This window comes from Coenobita brevimanus, chromosome 35 (genome assembly GCF_032717465.1).
Source record: "Coenobita brevimanus isolate Jiangsu-jjx chromosome 35, ASM3271746v2, whole genome shotgun sequence".
Classification (NCBI taxonomy): domain Eukaryota; kingdom Metazoa; phylum Arthropoda; class Malacostraca; order Decapoda; family Coenobitidae; genus Coenobita; species Coenobita brevimanus.
In genome coordinates, this window is record NC_136988.1 from 19,740,264 (window position 1) to 19,760,799 (window position 20,536).

General features: G+C 44.3%; 1 protein-coding gene across 1 annotated transcript; it reads right to left on the reverse strand.

Moving 5' to 3' along the window:
• Positions 1-231: 231 nt before the first annotated feature.
• Positions 232-19,692, reverse strand: LOC145396173 (facilitated trehalose transporter Tret1-like). The gene is made up of 6 exons (XM_080269614.1): positions 19,624-19,692; positions 5,208-5,343; positions 4,567-4,810; positions 3,763-3,913; positions 1,828-1,974; positions 232-894 (listed from the first exon to the last, which is right to left on the reverse strand). The coding sequence occupies exons 1-6, from the start codon at positions 19,690-19,692 to the stop codon at positions 232-234; spliced, it is 1,410 nt and encodes a 469-aa protein (XP_080125740.1).
• Between the last annotated feature and the right edge of the window lie 844 nt (positions 19,693-20,536).

Here is a 20,536-nt window from a genome sequence, read left to right on the forward strand (position 1 = left end):
ATAAAAACAGTTCATGTAACACTTTACTTCGCCTCAGTAGGAAGAGAAGTGTCGGTGAACTTTTACTGATGACTGCAGAGTTGTACTGAAATAACATACAAGGGAAGATAAAACAAACGATGAAGAAGTAAAGAGGTAATCAAGAGGGGCCACAGAGCCTCCTAAGTCCACCAGAGTACAGGCATGGGAGATCCTTGTCACTGAAGTTAAGGTGAGATAAAGTACTTTGCCTCAGATGTCTTCCGTGTCTCTGTTTCGCTTAGTTGATGTGAATGACAGCTCAAGTTCCTGCAAGGTAATTCCCGCGCTCTCGGGTATGAACTTCAGCACTAAGGGTACCATTATCAGGTTCATTGCCGCCATTATAATCAGTGTGGCACCTACACCTATGAGGGAGAGTATTTTGAGGAAGACAAAATTGATGGCAAACATGGCGAGTGTGTACGAGACAGTGATGATAGAGACTGCCAGTGACCTGACGGGGGTTGGCAGGAGTTCCCCGAGATACACTCCCATCACCGGTCCCAGTCCCAGCCCATAGCACGCCACGTACAGCAGGAGAGCCATCAGAGGGAACCACGAGGTCCCATGCACCTCAAGCTGTAGAAATATCCCAGCCAGGCCCAGTGCTAACCCACATACACCAGCCGAACCATACAGAAGGGGTCGCCTGCCTGCACGGTCCATCGTATAGGCGGATACGATGGAGAACAACAGCTTGGTCGTGCCCAGTAGCACTGTACACGTGAAGGGGTTCATGCTGACACCGCCACGCCGAAATATGTACACAGAATACTGGAGGATAGCGTTGCGGCCACCCAGCTCCCTCAGCACATACAGGATCAGCACCAGCAACACAGGGCGGGCATTCTGGCCGCGTCGCAGCGCTACGAACTGTAACATACAAAGAAAAAAAAAATTATATCCAGATGAAGAGATAAGCAGCCTTGATTGGTTGAATATGGTTTCTGGGATATGTAAACAGAGTGTCCTGGGAAAAAGCGTGTTATATTTCATGGGTTTATTTTTACTTTAATGAGCAGTAGATGCTGTATCAACATGGGTCCAGCTCGCAAGCGTTGAGGAGCTAAAATTATTTATGACATGGGCGAATTATGAAAGCCAGGATGAAAAGAAAAGCAGCTTACTCCTGCTTAGACTAGCGTGACTGACAACTGTGACTGGCATGCAAGATTTTCTACCCGATGAAGGGAAAAGTAGGCGTAATATTTAAATTAGCTTTTTTAAAATTGCATATACTGTACATAGAGAGGTGACCTGATGTCTGGAATGCTGCAACATCGATACCAGAAGGAGGAAGGGAACGGTCTATTGAACTGAATGTCATCAAAACAGATTTTACTGATCTTTCACTCGTCCCAGCGAACCGATTCTGAATGAGACAATATGCACCTACTCAGTGTGGACAATGGGTGTTAGTGTCTGTGTGGTGACATGTGATGATGAAGGCTATGACACGGTGGAGAACTACTGAGCTTCTAGGAATGGGCTATCATCTTTGCGCGTACACACACACACACACACACACACACACACACACACACACACACACACACACACACACACACACACACACACACACACTTTCTTTGTCTACTTATCACCCACCCGTTAATTGCTCCATTAGGAGTACAGAGGCCCGAGCTAGGATATCCAACTTAAACAGTCAAGTGAAGAGTGACCAGTTACGAAGCCCTGAGTAGTATCATGTGCTATAAACCCAACCACCACTGAACTGTAATATTATGAGGCACAACCGGGGGAAGCGCCTAACCCGCTGAACCAACAGGCGTCTTAGAGATATACCTGGTCGGCGATAGATGTCTGTGTGGATGATGGAGATGCTCTGATGGCTGACACCTCTTTCTCGACGGCGGGTTCAGAGTGCAGGAGCCTACGGAGGGAAGAGCGGGCCTCCTCCACCCTACCTCGCCTCACGAACCAGTACGGGGACTGATGGGAAACAGGGATGCATAGGAGTATGGATCTGATAATGATGATGATGATGATAATAATAATAATAATAATAATAATAATAATAATAATAATAATATTAATAATAATAATAATAATAATAATAATAATAATAATAATAATGATAATAATAATAATAATAATAATAATAATAATAATAATAATAATAATAATAATAATAATAATAATAATAATGATAATAATAATAATAATAATAATAATATCATTATAATCATTATGATCATACGATCATAATCATCAACCATCATCCCGCCACTTCTTCCCATCTGCTGATAAAGTACTCGTATTGTAGGAAAAGGAGAGAATTTAATAGTGAGGGAGAAAATGAACTCCATGCTTAATGAAACTGTGCACACACACATTCATTCACTAGTGCAGCCCCTGGAATCCTGGCCCCACCACATAGGTACTCTTCAACAGGTACGCCTCATCTGAATGTGAGTCAGGCGGAAAGTAGTTTGAGGCTGTCACTCTCCTGCGATCCACCATCCTATCTTTTGTGGGATGGTTAGGAAGGTGAGGGATGTATACTCAGGCAGCCGAGTCTCAGGGTAGTATGGGTGCCACCACGTGAAGGCGTCCCTCATCTACACACCAAACCCAACTGCAGGTGACGCACTGAACAGAAAGATAGAAAAGTTAGGCTTCCTGAATTTTCTCTCGTGCGTCAAAAAATATACTCGAATTGGGGTTGACTTTCCCTTTCCTCGCTTGGTCGTTGGCCTGTTTTGGGTGTCATAAAGAGGTTCGTAACCCCTGTTCCTTAGCGATTTAGTTCACGTTATATTCCGCACTTTTATTAAATACTGTTTACATTGTTTTGATATCGAAAAAGTTTGCATTAGTAATACAGATGTGGATTCTGAGGTGTAATATGCAGAATAAGTCGCTAAGGAAGAGAGGCTGCGAAATCAAAAGACGACCCTCCCAGTGTTAATGCAACCTTCAGAGACTCGGTATAAATTTGTGGCATCACAGAGTCTTGCGACGGTCAGACTCATAGGCAATCGTTTTGTGTGTGTGTGTGTGTGTGTGTGTGTGTGTGTGTGTGTACGTGTTTATTCATTTTAACCTCATGATCCCGATGATTGGTGTGTGTGTGTGTGTGTGTGTGTGTGTGTGTGTGTGTGTGTGTGTGTGTGTGTGTGTGCGTTTATTCATTTTAACCTCATGATCCCGATGATTGGTGTGTGTGTGTGTGTGTGTGTGTGTGTGTGTGTGTGCTCATATTACCCCAGTGAACCCACGCACGTCTTTTTCTCCCATAGTTCAATCTCGTACCGGCAATACTCACCTCGCGACTTTTACGAATTGCAAGGGTTAAATATAGCCTTAGCCTCTTTATCTCCAGACGAGTTTATTAAGCTTGGGATAGACTCTCAGACGGGATGGGTTTACAGAAGCCTTCACCAACCTTCCATTACTGAATCTCTCTCCAAAACACAAGAGCAACGACGAAAAATAAGATTGTGACTGGATGCTGTAGCTGTCTTTAAGTGAGTGAGATGTGCCGGAAGACAGGCCACGAAGACGAAGAAGAGAAGGATGAGGAAGACGAAGAAGAGGAGAAGTGGGATAGGGAAGATGTAGAGGAGGAGAAGGAGGAGATGAGAATGAAAGAGAAAGCTCACCCTAGGAACGAAGCTCATAAGAACAACGACGACGAAGAAAAAGAGGAGGAAGAGGAGGAAAATGAACAAGAAGAAGGGGAAAAACAAGAGCAAGAGGAAGACAAAGAAGACTTACCTCAGGAACGAAGCACATAAGAACGACGACGACGAAGAGGATGGCTACTCTTGATGCCGTGGCTGTGGTGAAGTCTGTGAGGTGCGCCAGAAGGTAGGCCACCAGAGTGCCCACAGAGCTCGAGATGGACACACCCGTCATGGCCATGCCCCTGTGTGGCCAGGTTCATTGGATGACATTCTCCAAGTACAACAAACAAAACGCACTGTGACAGCAATGTTATGTAGACCTGATTATCATGTAAATTGGTCAAGACTCGTTAACGTCGTGAATAAAAGTAATATCCGTTTTAGTCTGTTTTGCTCCTGCTGGATGATTATCTTATTTGGAAAAAATAAACTCACGCTGAAGAGGCTTATTGAGGATGTATTAATTTCGAGGTCTGTCGTAACTATGTTAAATCGTCAGGAGATGACAGGAATGAAATTAATAAATAATGCACCTCTAGCCTCAATGAGTTATCAATAAACTCCTTAGAATATGACTTTACCTGCAGCTAGCCGAGTTCAATTGAGTCAGTAGGGCGTTCAAGATGGTTTCCTCCAAGTAGGGAAAACATAACGATCTGTGATACTATTTGACTATCATGTAAAGTGGTTAGGATTCTCTTTTAATACAACCCTACGTCCACACCAAATGCTTCCTGGTGCGGGCGAGAGTATTGCATAAATGTAACCTCACTGGAAGGTGGGTGGGTGCGGGCGAGAACTTCTGTTGGTTGCAGTGAAGCAAAACTCCTACCTCCAAACGCCCGGGCCTGCAAGCAGTTGGTGTGGACGGAGCCATAGACTAGGACTGTCCTACCTGATGCTAGCCGGGCTCAATTCGGCCAGTAGAGGGTTCAAGATGGCCTCCTCCAGGTACGTACATACAGCCACGCCCGCCCTGCCCACGTACAGCAAGGACTTGTAGGGCGTAAAGGCCATCATGAGCCACAGACCAAGGACAGGAGTAATCACCCCCAGAAGCAGGCGTCGCGGCCCCAGACACTCCACCAGCACCCCGGAGAACAGGCTTGGCACCACACCGATGAAAGACGTCATAGAGACTGTTGGGATATCCCGAGAATGCGTGTGAGAAATATTAACAATACGCTTCTCCTAAGACTCACGCGTAAGAGAGAGGGGGGGGGGTAATTGATTAAATAAGCAAATACAGAAGAGAGCGAATGAAAATGGGTATCCCAGGAATTGTGTGAGACTTTAGGAGAGTGTTCTTGAACTAATTTTGTGCAATTAGTGCTGTATTAACAATGGGTACATTTCAAGATGGGTACAATTCTTATCCGTTGTGGAGCTACACTTACTAATCCTGTTAACTAAATAGGTCTTACAGTTCCACAATTCCGTCACGTGAAAAATATATCACGTATTATCCCCCACCCATGTACTTCTCGGATACTTTCCACAAGCAAGAAAAACAACAACAACAATAGAAATCCTTACCCAGAGTGGCCACGTCTTGGTCGGTGAGGTTGAAGGGAGCACTGCTGTCATCCTGTAGCCTTGGTAGCACTGCAGCCCATCCCGTCATGAGGCCGTAGAGGACAGATGTGGACGCTACTGCCACCACTGACACCACCTTGATGGGCAGGGGGTGACAGGATCATGGCAACGCTTTCGGTCTCATGAACATATAGCTGAGTGAGGACTTTTCGTTTTCGTTAAGGGTGAAATTTGAGGAAGTGTGTGTGTGTGTGTGTGTGTGTGTGTGTGTGTGTGTGTGTGTGTGTGTGTGTGTGTGTGTGTGTGTGTGTGTGTGTGTGTGTGTGTGTGTGTGTGTGTGTGTGTGTGTGTGTGTGTGTGTGTGTGTGTGTGTGTGTGTGTGTGTGTGTGTGTGTGTGTGTGTGTGTGTGTGTGTGTGTGTGTGTGTGTGTGTGTGTGTGTGTGTGTGTGTGTGTGTGTGTGTGTGTGTGTGTGTGTGTGTGTGTGTGTGTGTGTGTGTGTGTGTGTGTGTGTGTGTGTGTGTGTGTGTGTGTGTGTGTGTGTGTGTGTGTGTGTGTGTGTGTGTGTGTGTGTGTGTGTGTGTGTGTGTGTGTGTGTGTGTGTGTGTGTGTGTGTGTGTGTGTGTGTGTGTGTGTGTGTGTGTGTGTGTGTGTGTGTGTGTGTGTGTGTGTGTGTGTGTGTGTGTGTGTGTGTGTGTGTGTGTGTGTGTGTGTGTGTGTGTGTGTGTGTGTGTGTGTGTGTGTGTGTGTGTGTGTGTGTGTGTGTGTGTGTGTGTGTGTGTGTGTGTGTGTGTGTGTGTGTGTGTGTGTGTGTGTGTGTGTGTGTGTGTGTGTGTGTGTGTGTGTGTGTGTGTGTGTGTGTGTGTGTGTGTGTGTGTGTGTGTGTGTGTGTGTGTGTGTGTGTGTGTGTGTGTGTGTGTGTGTGTGTGTGTGTGTGTGTGTGTGTGTGTGTGTGTGTGTGTGTGTGTGTGTGTGTGTGTGTGTGTGTGTGTGTGTGTGTGTGTGTGTGTGTGTGTGTGTGTGTGTGTGTGTGTGTGTGTGTGTGTGTGTGTGTGTGTGTGTGTGTGTAAACCTGAATTCTATGATGTTCTGAGGCAAACTGTGTCAGTAATAAAAGTAAGTAACATACAGGAGAATATTATTGTGACACAGGCTAAGTAAACTGGTAGGTAAAGGTCCTTCAAAGCTTCTTCTCCCACCTGTAACTCACTCATTCATTCATTTATTAACTCAGTCACTCAATCATTAACTGACTTATTTGCTCACTCATTCATTCACTCACTCACTCTCTCATTTACTAATTCATTCAGTGTTAATTTCATTTAATTACTCTCATTCTTTCAGTCACTCACTCGCTCATTTACTCACTCACAACCCTCACTCACTCTTTCACTCACTCACTCACTCAACCACCACTACCCTCACTCACTCACTAACTCAACCACCACTACCCTCATTCACTGCCATCACCATCCTTGTCCACTCACTATGTCACTCACTCTCCCACAACCACCACAACCCTCGCTCACTCACTCACTCACTCACTCACCTGATTCCCAGTGAGGCTCTGTTTCATCTCTGTTTAGTTCTTTACGTGATCCTCTTCTCTTCTCTTGCCTTCCTCTTGCCGTTCCTTAAGGCTGATGTGATGTTTGTGGTCGTTGGAAAAGGACCTCCAGTTGACCTTTCATTTGGGATAAGATAGACAGTTGTAATGTAAATGGCTTCGGAGATTTCTTAATACCTCTTCATCAGCGATTTATTCTTTTTTTATGCAAGGAAGAAGGAACCAAAGGCCAGGAGTCCGCAAACCGTTCCTTCCAAGAAAAAAAATGAATAAAAACAATACAAAAGAGAGCCAAATTCAAGGTCTGGACATAACATCTCAGTATACTATTAAATATTTATTGCCGATGCGGAGTACGTTGTTATCTAAACGGCATAAATGACAGGCCACAGAACTTCAGATTTAATATGCAAAATAATTAGCAAAGTAAGAGGTGCAACGAGGCCAGATGTGCTTCCCCAAATTCGCCCTTGTAACGGAGTGCGCCAGAGTCTAAGCCAGACCCTGATCTTTGACGGTAACTTGACAGATGCGGTAATTTGACAGGTGGGGCTGAGAGGTAAATGAGAGAGGAGCTGTCAGTTGGAGAAAGGGCAGCCGGATGACATGAGACAGGATGACGTGGAGACGATTCGCTGCGATCACCTCTTGCGGGATTAAGGCGTCTGGCGATAGATCAATCGATCGATCGATCGACAGGTGGAAAGACAGACAGATAGACTGATAGGCAGGGAGGATTTTAGAGACGCTGTATATACCCGTCTCATGTCAATTTGGAATTAACCGTTTTATGACGCAGGCTTCTTTAACATGCAGAAGTGTGTCTACCAGCGGCCCTGTCCGTGTGTCTATCACTAATGTTTTTCCCAGACGGGTTGTTTCAGTCCGGTATAATTTACCGACTACTACAAAGCCCTGTAATAGGGCCCCGATGCAACTACGTCACTCTTGGTGACTTTTGCGACTTCAGCAGACCTCCAGAGTAGGATCATGAAGCTCCCGCATCTGTACTGCAGCCTACTTTTTGTATTTATTTATTTGTATATATTTTTGGCTACTTCAAGATTATTTATTTACTTAAGAGACGCCACTCGTGGTCAAGGAGTAAAAAAAAAAAAAATCACCGCCTCTTTCAGTGTGATGACACACATGCTACAGCCGCTGACTCGACTAAAGCGTGAAAGCCTGGCGGAGTGGCGGCTGAAGCTGCCCTTGTCCTGCAGTTCGACATCCTGCTTTCGAGGGATACAAAGGGAGATGATGGTCATTTGTACAAGCGGGCACAAGAGCTGACTGGCCTTATCGGTGCAGCGAATATGTTGAGGTAAAATCGCCCAAAGGTAAAAAGTCATGTAGCTAAAGTGATACCCACGGATGGAAGGAATTATCTATTGATTATGTATGTTTTGTTTTATTCTTGTAATCCTTAGAAAATATTAGTTAGTTAGCTCAGGGTACACCTTTTCCTAGTTTGAGGTACTTGATGTGCTCTGCCTTAACTGTATCACGAGAGAGAGAGAGAGAGAGAGAGAGAGAGAGAGAGAGAGAGAGAGAGAGAGAGAGAGAGAGAGAGAGAGAGAGAGAAGGCCTCTCTTAAACTTCATCGCTGTTCATAAGCTCTCAGTTTTCTTTATCATATACCGACTGTTATTTTATCAGTTCCTTATCTATTAACTTTCCTCCATGCTATAAACCGCAACTGTACTAACCACTGAATATTAATGCTTTTATATAAGGTTATGTGAAAGGACGCATTCCTCTGAATCCCTGTGTTTTTACATTTACCTGGCTGTGGTTTTTTGTCAATTTACTGCTCAATTTCACGTAGCTCAGTGGCATGAAAAGGTGATGCTCTGACTCTGAATCCTTTACGTACAACTTCTCCGTGACTGTCATCATATTCCAGTGTTGATCTGTTGTAACAAAGCAGTATTCAAGATGGAGAGAAGGCCTCTTTAGGCAGTGGCGTGCAGAGACAGTTTAGGGGTATGGGCTGCAGCAATAAAAATAAATGCACCACTCCTTTGCCTGTTACTACGAGAGAGAGAGAGAGAGAGAGAGAGAGAGAGAGAGAGAGAGAGAGAGAGAGAGAGAGAGAGAGAGAGAGAGAGAGAGAGAGAGAGAGAGAGAGAGAGAGAGAGAGAGAGAGAGGAGTAAAGAGTTGTTTGGCTGAGTGAGTCATTGGAGACAGATGGTGTTAATCCTGTCATCATCCACCCTACAGCCTCTCATGACATCCTCAGCTAAAATGGGCAAAATACTGAGTAGAAAGGCCCATTGCTTAATACGGGTTAACACATACGACACGACTAAATGGGACTGAATTAAGGGACCCCTACACTACACAAAAAACACCCTGCCTGCTGGCCATCCCCCCTTCCCTTCCCTTCTCTCTCTCTCTCTCTCTCTCTCTCTGCGCGCTCGTGTGTGTGTGTGTGTACAAAATAACTTGAACAAACATGATTTCAGCCAAAGCCGGTGAAAGACCTATGGGAAAGGTAAAAATTGAGAACAAATAGTCAAAAGTCAGGGCCACAGGGAAAGGTCAAAGTTGGACGTCTGTGTCAGTGTGCCAATCAAATAAGGAAAACAGTTATGATTCGTTTTCGACCAACCTTGGTGGAATGGCCGAGGGTTTTTTGGATGATATATATATATATTTTTTTTAAGGAACAGGTCATTTGAATTACCAAAAAAAAGAAAGAAAGAAAGAAAAAAAAAAGGCTACGCAACAATAGGTGGTAGGGGCACATGGCAGGGACGAACTGAACAGTGTTGACCCCATTTAGACCAAAAACTTTGGAACAATCCAGCATGAGGCGGGGATAAAGGTACTAGATTTTGAGAACGCTCAGTCAGAGGTCAAGGGCACATGCAAAGGACAGTCAAAGGCAACGTATGTAAACAGTGTTGAGCCAGTCTGGACTACACTTGGTGGAAGGGTCAAGGCAGAGGTAAGAATGAATGGTCAGATAACGAGAATAATCAGTCCAAGGTGACAGCTGCAAGGCAGAGTCACATGATTGGCCCTTGCATGGGTGCGGTTGTTGCATTCCTCAAGTATTTTGTGTGTGAGTGTGTGTGTGTGTGTGTGTGTATATATATATATATATATATATATATATATATATATATATATATATATATATATATATATATATATATATATATATATATATATATGTGTCTGCCCTTTCCTCTCCTCCATCCTTCTTTCCTTCCATCCTCTTCTGTCTTCCTTTACTTCATTCTTTCCTTGTCATTCTGCCCACTGATAACTTTACACTCCCTCTTCTGTCTTTCTTTCCTTCATTCTTTCCGCTTCCTTCTGCCTGTGGGTGACTCTACACTGAGTGACAAGCATAATGGCTTCCTGTACACCAGGAAACCATTTCCTACGCTGGGTGGTAACCATATAACCAACTTTTGGCGCCTGGTGGTTTAGTGAGTAATTATTGCGCTCCAGTCGTATTGAACCGGTGAGGGTTTATATTCAAGGGATGGTTGGGGTTGATTGCTCATGTATTGTCACTCAGGGATGAGTGAGGCTGGTCGCTTTCATCTTAAATGCCGGGACCAACTGCTTAGCCCCGGGTTCCTACTCTCCTCATGGGGCAATGTAGGATTGGATGATGGATGGATGAATGGATGGATACATATATATATATATATATATATATATATATATATATTTATGCGAGGAAGAAGGAACCAAAGGCCATGAGCCCGCAGTAACAGTTCCCTCCAAGAGAAAAACAAAATACAATAGAGAGCCAAATTCAAGATCCGATCATTTTGAGATGCCTGGACACACTGCGTTTGAAAGACTGGAGATCATAGGCAGGAGGAAATACAGACAGAGGGAGACAGTTCCAGAGCTGACCTGTTGCATGAATGAAAGACTGGGAGTAACGGTTAACTCTTGCATTAGAGAGTTGGACAGAAAAGGGATGACAGTTTGCTGCCAGACGGGTGCTACGCGCCCATCGTAGAGGTGGAGGAATGCAAGCAGACAGTTCAGAGGAGCAGTGACCATTAAAGTAGCGATAGAAAAGAGATAAAGATGCAACAGTGCGGCGAAGAGACAGAGGTTGAAGGGAGTCAGTAAGAGGAGGAGAGTTAATGAGACGAAAAGCCTTTGACTCCACCCTATTGAGAAGAGCTGTATGTGGGGAGCCTCCCCACACATGAGAGTTGTACTCCACACAGGGGCGGATAAAACCCCTGTATAGAGTCAACAATTGTGCAGGGGTGAAGAAAGAGCAGAGTCGGCTTAGCACACCCAATCTCTTGGAAGCAGATTTTACAAGAGATGTAATATGATCTTTCCAAGATAAGTCCCGAGTAAATGAAACCCCAAGCATGTTCAAGGATGATGCAGGATTAATCTGAATATTATTAAACATTAGTGGGTATACCTGTGGAAGATTTTGTCGGGTTGATAGGTGTAAGAACTGAGTCTTAGAAGCATTAAAGACAACCATATTATTTTTACCCCAGTCAGAGATATGAGCCAAGTCAGACATTAGGTGTGCCATAGCCTCATCCCTTGTTTCTTGAAGTAACTGTTGAGATGGGCGTTGCAGGAACCGAATGGAAAGGTGAAGGGTGGAGTCATCAGCGTATGAGTGGATAGGGTTAGATGTACAGCTTAGAAGATCATTGATGAATAAAAGGAAGAGAGTTGGTGATAGGACAGAGCCCTGAGGAACACCACTGTTGATAGATCTAGGAGAAGAACGATGGCCGTCTACGACAGCAGCTATAGAACGACCAGAAAGGAAGCTAGCGATGAAGGTACAGATAGAAGGATAGAAACCGTAGGAGGGCAGTTTGGAAATTAAAGATTTATGCCAGACTCGATCGAAAGCCTTTGAGATGTCAAGTGCAATGGCAAAGCTTTCGCCAAAGTCCCGAAAGGAGGATGACCAGGAATCTGAAAGGTAGGTGAGAAGATCGCCAGTGGAGCGTCCCTGACGGAACCCATACTGACGATCGGAAAGAAGGTTGTGATAGGAAAGATGCCTTAAAATTTTTTTATTAAGAATTGACTCGAAAACTTTTGAAATACAGGACGTTAAAGCAATTGGACGATAGTTGGAGGGTTGGGAGTGGTCACCCTTCTTTGGGACTGGCTGAATGAGAGCAAACTTCCAGCAAGAAGGAAAGGTACAAGTTGACAGACAAAGGCGAAATAGTTTGCCTAGGCAGGGTGTAAGCACAGAAGCACAGTTTTTGAGAACAACAGGAGGGACCCCATCAGGCCCATATGCCTTGTTAGTACTGAGGCCAGTAATGGCAGAAAATACATCAACTGAAGAAATTTTAATGTCAGCCATGAGGAAGTCAGAGGGGGAAGTGATGGAGGAACAGCACCGGAATCGTCTAAGGTGGAATTGGAGGAGAAAGTCTGTGCGAAGAGATCTGCTTTATCAGTAGAAGAAATAGCTACAGAACCATCAGAGTAGAAAAGAGGAGGGAAGGATGATGAGGTAAAGTTGTTAGAAAGATTTTTGGCAAGGTGCCAGAAGGAGCGGGAAGAATTCGAGTTGGAGAGTTGAGAGCATTTAGTATGGATGAAATTATTTTTAGTAGAGCGAAGAACAGACTTAGCACGATTCCGGGCAGAAACGTAAAGATTATGTGATTCAGGGGTGGGTTGGCTCCGGTACCTTTTGTAGGCCTTCTCCTTGTTGCGGACAGCATTAGAACAAGCGTGATTAAACCAAGGCTTTCTTGCGTTAGTCAAAGGATATGAGAAAGGAATGTATGCTTCCATGCCCGAGAAAATAACCTCTGTAATGCGCAAGGCACACTCAGATGGCTCACGGCCATGGAAGCAATAATCATTCCAGGGAAAATAAAAAAAGTACTGCCTGAGGGCCTCCCAGTCCGCAGCTCCAAAATGCCACAGACGACGTTTCCCTGGAGGGTCCGCAGGCCGTACTGGAGCGATAGGACAGGTTAAGGTAATAAGGTTGTGATTGGAGGAGCCCAACGGAGAGAAAAGATTAACAGAGTAAGCAGAAGGATTAGTTGTGAGGAAGAGGTCAAGTATGTTGGAGCTCTCTCCAAGGCGGTCAGGGATATGGGTAGGGTGCTGTACAAGCTGCTCTAGGTCATTAAGGATAGAAAAGATGTAGGCTTGTTCACCAGGTGGATCCGTGAAAGGAGAGGAGAGCCAAAGGTGGTGGTGAACATTGAAATCTTCTCCAAGAATGGAGATTTCAGAGAAAGGAGAAATGGACAGAATGTGTTCCATCGTAGAAGTAAGATAGTCGAAGAATTTTTGATAGTCAGTAGAATTAGGGGATAAGTAAACAGCACAGATATATTTAGTCAGAGAATGACAGGAAAGCCGAAGCCAGAGTGTGGAGAATTCAGAAGAATCAAGTTCAGGAACACGAGAGCAAGATAAGTCGTTGCGTATGTATACACAACAGCCACCTTTGACTTTGAAATGAGTATAGAGAAAGTAGGAGGATACAGAAAAGGGTTTGCTGTCAGTTGCCTCAGACAGCTGAGTCTCCGTTAGAAAAAGAAGGTGAGGTTTAGAGGAGGAGAGGTGGTGCTCAACAGAGCGAAAGTTAGATGAAAGGCCGCGAATGTTGCAGAAATGAAGAAGAAGAGAGTCAGACAGTGGTTCCAGGCACCTCGAGTCGTCACCGGGAGAGGGGCAGATGGCGGGGGCATTTATGGTCCCCCCCCCTGGGGACTCCGAGGCTGGGTGAATTGACGCCATTTTGGTAAATTTTGAATAGGAAGTGTAGTGTGTACTGTGCATGTAGATTGGTGAAGATAGATAGAGAAATTTGTACTGGAGAGCATGCTGGCCTACTCTCTGTGTAACTGAGACACTGAAAAAGTTCAGCAAAGGGGGATGGTCAGGAACTAGTCCTGAGGGCTGATGAAACGGGAGCTCCAGCACTCCCTGTCATCAGCTTTCCATCCACCTCGGGAGTACTGCCCTGCTCGACTGGTGCTACAGTCTACTCCTATGTGTGTGTGTGTGTGTGTGTGTGTGTGTGTGTGTGTGTGTGTGTGTGTGTGTGTGTGTGTGTGTGTGTGTGTGTGACTCCAGACTCATCTGAATATGAACCCGGTTGACTTTAGACAGAGTTTGTTTTTCTGGAGTCCACCACCGTCCATTCCAGGGATAGGGAGGGAGGTGAGGGACGACTTTACCCGAACAGTGGAGCTGACCGACTAATCGGTGCCACTGCGTGAAGGCTTCCAGCCTCCGGTTCATCGCAAAAAAAGAAATCGCTTTAACTCTGAATCGTTTTATAATATAAGTCTTCTATCATTTCATAATTGCTCGTTTTACCGTAACTAATCTTATTATTCCAGTGTTGATGCACCCTCTGAGGCGTGACCAGCGGCAGGCCAGGAAACCATCACAGACGGGGGTGGGGGTTAAAGAGATGGCAGTGGTGGGCGATGAAATCAGTGGGATGGACTGAAGTGTTGGTGGACCGCTGACCTGGGGTAAGGAAGTGTACCCTGAGGAAGTGTGTGCCGCTGGATGTGTAGCTGAAGTGTACTGATGTTGAGAAATAGGAGGGATAAGCCTGATATGGGTGGTGGTGGAGACCATGAAAATATACCCTGTGAAAATAGGTGTTGTATATTAATGCTTTGAGTGCAGTGAAGAGTATTCCAAAGTTTTCTCCAACAACAACAACAACAACAATAACAATGTGATAAGATGAGAGTCTTAAGATAAAGGAAAAAAAAAAGGAAACAATAGTGTAGAAAACAAAAATATATCATCATCTTCATTCAGATAACGCATTCATTTTTCTTGAAATCTTCAAGCAGTGTTATGCAATTTAGAAAATATTTCGAACAAGTGGAGTTAGATATGGTATTCGCTGACACCTTCATGAGAAAACGTTTCCTCTTATATGATTAATATTATCTTGAGGTGGGTTGGGGCACACACTAGCCACTCCCACGATGATAGTGCAGCCTTCAGGTGGCTCTGCACCGACTGAAAAGCCAATAAGTTTTCTGTAACCCAAGAAATAATTAACTACGTTGGCTGGAAAACATACAGCCAAGTGCACGATAGTGGTCTATCGGGTTACTGGGTATCAAGCGAATGGGACCCGTATCTGAGTGGTGGTTGGGGCTTACTGTCTACATTATGCCAGGCAGGTGTTAGTGTGGCAGGTCACCCTTGCCTTAAAGGTCGAGTAGCCTAGTCTAAAGCCCTTGCGCTTCTGATGAGGCAAAGTGGGACTGGATGACAGACAGACTTAAAAGGCAAGAATACCCCAGTAGAATACGTCACCTTATTGAAAGTGCTAAGGATCATAGACGTATTGTTTGAACACTACATAAGCCCTTCAATCCCATGATGTATTTTTACAAGGCCATCAGCAGACCATTTTATTAAACTTAAGGGAGATCTCTTTTGGTGAAGCTTTTAGATGCAGGATGTGTCAGGCCCCTTCTGTTAGCAGTGTCTTTCCTGTGGTGAATAAAGTGGTTTGAAGATAACGAGAAGTAAACTAAATATTGGCCATCGAAGTGAGGATACCAGAGTGTTTTGACGCTAACTTGGCCTAAACTTGCCATCTCCCGAACTGAGTTGTAGCAATGCATTAACACTTGGAAGTTATGCTCGTCAAGAAAAATTGCTATTGAAAAGATGTAGAGCCACTGTGTTGTCTTGTTCTGTCACTGAGCTACATGACACAGGCCGTGAAATGAAAATCCAAATCAAGGTGAAAAGAGTATAATAATGAGACTGAAGTTAGTAATACAAGACGAAATACCATGAAAATAGTTAAAATGTGGAGAAATGTTAAGGATGGGAGTGTCATAGCTTCCTTCACTCCGCTCCCTTCCAGGTCATTCTCTCTGTCTGTCTGTCTGTCTGTCTGTCTGTCTGTCTCTCTCTCTCTCTCTCTCTCTCACACACACACACACACACACACACACACACACACACACACACACACACACACACACACACTCATGCTCGTATAACCAGTGAATAGCCACAATTTGTCACGATTCAGGCGTGATTATAAAGCAAGAAAGTGTGAGGGGGAGATTCAGGATAGCAAGACATTTGCCTTTAATTATAGCGCGTTATCTTTAACCTGACGAAGATATCTCCCTTCCACTCAGGTAATGGACAAGGAAGGGTGCGAGTCTGAAGTATATTTACGATCGATTCCCCGTCGTAACTTGGGTATGTTTGTTACAGGAAGAACTGACTAAGGGAAGATTTTGCATTCCACTCCTTGCTCTCGCTGCAGAAAAGTTATGCAGTAATTTATCGTGTCGAAACTCCAGATTCATTCATGTAATTAGAACAGGACAGAGATGATTCCACAGCCTCCTTGTCCATCCTGCATGTAATAACCTGAGTTACGACAGAGCATTGCAGGGAAGTGTGTTTTGGTATCCCGGTAAAGATGTAGTCAGACTGGAGTGCTAATTCCACTATACTCCGGTTTTTTTTTTTTTTTTTTTTTTTTTTTTTTTTATCGAGGCGAAGATGCACTTGACAGGTTGATGATGATTGGCTGAATGAAACATGTCCAAAAAATATCTACTAACCCAAATTTCCCCCTCAGATATTTGCTGTCAGTTAATAATGCTAGATTATGAAGTAATGTTGCATTCAGCCAGAAATCACCAATCTGTCAAGTGCATCTTCGCCTCGATAAAAAAAACTGAGTATATTGGGGAAGGAGCCTGAGTCCTACCTCATAACTAAGGCTCATCGAGTATTAAGCCACCATAATATACTATTCAAGACGTGAGGGTGTCCCAGTTCCGTCAGGTGAAACAAAAACACGGTGGCAACCGAAGAGGCCGGGTCCTGTCTACTATTTATGCCTGATAGAATGTCATGTCACGACCACTTAGTATTCAAGTGGTGGCAAATGCTCACTTCAGTCAGGGGAAAACAGATCGACTATACTTTATTTTTTTTTTTATGAACAGAAGGAAAAAAAAATATACACCAGATTACCAGTGTTCTTCATTAATACAATTTTTTTGAAACAGTTGGACTTTAATTGTTGCTGGTTGAAGTTTAGGGATAAACTAGTCTGGTGAAGCGAGTTCCAACGAGAAGCAGTGCTGGGAATAAAGGAATTCTCATTGGCAAAAATTCTGCAATATGGCAGTGTAGCAGTCTGATCATGAGCGCTGCCAGATGCCCGTGCAGCACAGGGGAAGGCGTGGAGAGGTGGCACAATGGATGCAACTTAGTCTGGGCGTTTGTCATAAAAGTGTCTGTTCAGTAATGTAAAGGAGGCAACATTCCGTCTTACCTGTAGGGGAGGTGATCCATTTGTAATTTCTGGGTTATTGATTATTCTTTTAGCTTTGTTTTGAATCTTGTCCAGTTGTAGTGCAACCTCTCCACATGCACTCCACAAGGGTGAGCAGTATTCCAACTGAGAGCACATGTGATTCTGTGAATTATAGCTAACTGCTTGTCAGTGAAGAAGTTAAGGATTCTCTACAACAATCCAAGTTACTTTGGGCCGGTTTTAACAAATGATCTAGCGCGAAAGGTCCAACTGAGGTTATTCTTAAGCGAAACACGAGAATTTCAAAGCTTTCAGAGACAGGCATATTGTCTGCACTGAATATAGGAATAAGGCAATAGCTGTCTGTTAGTAAACTGGATATATTTGGTTTTCCATGCATTAAATGAGACAATGTTATTTTGTCCCCATTCAGTGCTCTTGGATAAATTTTGATTTATGGAGACTGGTGTGCTGTGTTGGGAGCTTAGAGATACTGTATCAAATTTTGTGAATGGGTGTGTAAGTGTGCAGGAACTGTGAAACGTTGAGTCATCTGCATATGAGTTAATGGGATTATGGGTGACAGACAAGAGTTCATTAAGATGAATTGGGAACAGGGTTGGAGCCAGGACTGATCTTTGTGTCACACCGGCATTCAATGAGTAGAAATTGGAATATACATCGTCTACCTTTACTCTCATCTTTCTGCTGCTGAGATATCGGGAAATCAGTAGAACAAAGATGATGGGCCGTATCAAGGGAGCTTGGATAACAGGAAACGGTGCAACACTGTGTCCAAAGCTTTAGAAATATCAAGGGCTGCTGCATAGGTTTCTCCATGTTGGTCAACTGACTAATGGATAAGACTGAGTATATCAACAGTGGTTTCGTGGCTAAAACCATATTGTCTGTCACTAAGTAAGTTGTTGGATTCACGATGTTTAATAATGTATTTATTAACGAGTTTCGAATACATTACCAGGAGATGTGATGGCTACTGGTCTGTAGTCAGAGGGATGTGAGGAACTTCCTTTCTTTGGAATTGAGAGGATATAGTAGTATATTGTTTGACAGTCTGCACAGGCTTAGAAGTCCTGTTGCGGTGCGTGTATAATCACAGCCAGGGAGCTCTGCACTGTGGGGGCATGAAGCCAAGACTGGAGCATGACAGTACAAGTTGCGCGTTACTCTTAACGAGAGAAGATGCCACACACTGCGGTGAGATAGAGGTGGGGCCGTTACAGTATTTAGCTGGAATAGATGTCGTAGCACCATCATATGTAGCGATTTATATTGCATACCAAACCATATTATCCTCACGCATGTTATTTTCATCGTGTTAATTTCAACACCGAGATGCCACACGCTGCCGGTAAGGTAGGAGGGGGGGGGGGGAGACTATTTTAGATGACAGCAAGTTTCGTAGCACTAGATCCGTAGCGATTTATTTTGCATTGTACAGTCGATAAAAAAATTAAAAAAAAGTCGGTGGGAAACAATGTACCGTATTCTCGTACGCTAAGGAGACTCGGTAACACCTCTAACACCTCTTCCTTAATGCTTTATTTTGGATATGGGTGGTTAATGTGCTCTTGTAGGTTATTTATGCAGAGTATGAAGATACTGGAAGGATGTATGTAACGCAGAAAAGGACAGTAAGGTTTGTTAAGCAAAAAAAAAAAAAAAAATGCTTAGTAAAACAGTTAGGGAGCTTCCTTAGTCGAGGAGAATACCAACCAGTGTGACATCACAGACATTACCTATGCCATAATTTCAGAAGTTTCAACCCCACTTTAATAAACATGGCTTCTGAAGGATGTCATATATTTCTGTCTCCCTTGCCATTTCCTTCTCAGCACTGTCAACAGAATTATACAGTCTAAGACTAAAGTCCTTGGACTTTGGAGATTTGTCAGTCAAGAGATGGCGCCTAAATCTATGCTTAGAAAGGGGTGAAATTAGCAAGTGGAAGGGAGTAATGGGGAAGGGTGAGGGGGAGTCAGTGGGTGGAGAGTTGGAGTTCATGTTCATTGGCTCAGACTTGTGTCAACCAAGCTGTGAAGTTGAATATTACTGAAGCGAGTTTTGGTGCAAGAACAATTTAGTCAGAATTAGCAGTTAAATAATGCGAAAAATAATTACTTAAAAACAAGCAACATCCAGAAAAATGGACCTGAAGCTAGATTTCATATGGTAAGAGCTTTTCCAAGACGAGAGAAATCGTGTGACGGAAGTCAGGATGACGTTGTTTACGGTCTTTGTATGTCAGTGCCTTCACCCTCCGTTGCAGCCGCCTTTTAAGGACATGCTAACCACCTGCGTTGCCAGTCACTCATTTACATCATCCACTGCACTATATACTTCCCTAGTTGCCGTAGTACAGGAATTCTATGATCATTCTGTGTTGCAAGTCAACCATACGAGATGCCCTACCCGTCAGCCTGACGACTGGATGTGGGATCGCCGCCTGCGTGACAGTGAGGGGGAGGTGCGGCGGGTGGCAGCAACAGCATAGGCCTACCACACTGACGGTCTGACCACACGGCTGACAACCTCCGTGCTTATCTCACTTCTGCCAGGTCCTCCACCACCTCAAGCACAGTGTTTGGCAGGAGTATTGCAATGACTTTCTGCAGCATATTGACGCTCTCACTCCACTATCTAGGGCTTGGCGGCATGTTAACATAGTTGTTCAGTCACTCGAGTTTCCCTCTCATCCTCTCCAATATAGTTCCGTGGAATATACCAACGATCTTGCTCACAAATGGTCCATGCAGTCCCAACTGACATTCCTGCCCCCTCCCACCGGGGCATGTCACTTGACTGCAGCAAAAACAGACCAGTACGCACTGCAGAGAACCGCACCATTCCCTCCCCTCTCGATGGTGACCCCATCACCAGTGACGAGTTGTACGCAAGGCACGGCAACTGCCCCGGATGGTGATGGGATCACCTATGCCACTCTCTGATGGCTCTATAGCTATTTCATCTACTGATAAAGCAGATCTCTTCGCTCAGGCTTTCTCCTCCAGTTCCACCTTCGACGATTCCGGTGTTGTTCCTCCATCACTTCCCCCCTCTGACTTCCTCATGGCTAACATTAAAATTTCTTCAGCTGATGTATTTTCTGCCATCATTGACCTCAGTACTAACAAGGCATATGGACCTGATGGAGTCTCTCCTGTTGTCCTCAAGAACTGTCTAGGTAAACTCTTGCGCCTTTTGTCTGTCAACTTGTACCTTTCCTTCCTGCTGGAAATTTGCTCTCATTCAGTCTGTCCCAAAGATGGGTGACCATTCCCAACCCCCTAACTTTCTCTATAATTGGTGTAGGAATGATTTTTTTTCTTTTTTTTTCCTTCCTCTGTTGGCTTTAAAAAAAATAGTCGTTTGGCAATGGTGCTGAGGGTAGACTTTTTAAATCGGAGGAAATCCATAAGCTGAATAAAACCGTCTGCTGGTAGTAAGATGGGTGGGTGGCTG

Bases quoted from the DNA above. Each gene is read 5' to 3' on its own strand.
- LOC145396173 (XM_080269614.1), bottom strand. From the start codon at position 19,692: ATGCTGCAGAAAGTCATTGCAATACTCCTGCCAAACACTGTGCTTGAG. The intron at 5,344-19,623 runs GTGAGATAAGCA...CTGCCCATCAAG, and splicing joins TGGTGGAGGACCTGGCAGAA to GTGGTGTCAGTGGTGGCAGT. The intron at 895-1,827 runs GTATATCTCTAA...TGTATGTTACAG, and splicing joins AGACATCTATCGCCGACCAG to TTCGTAGCGCTGCGACGCGG.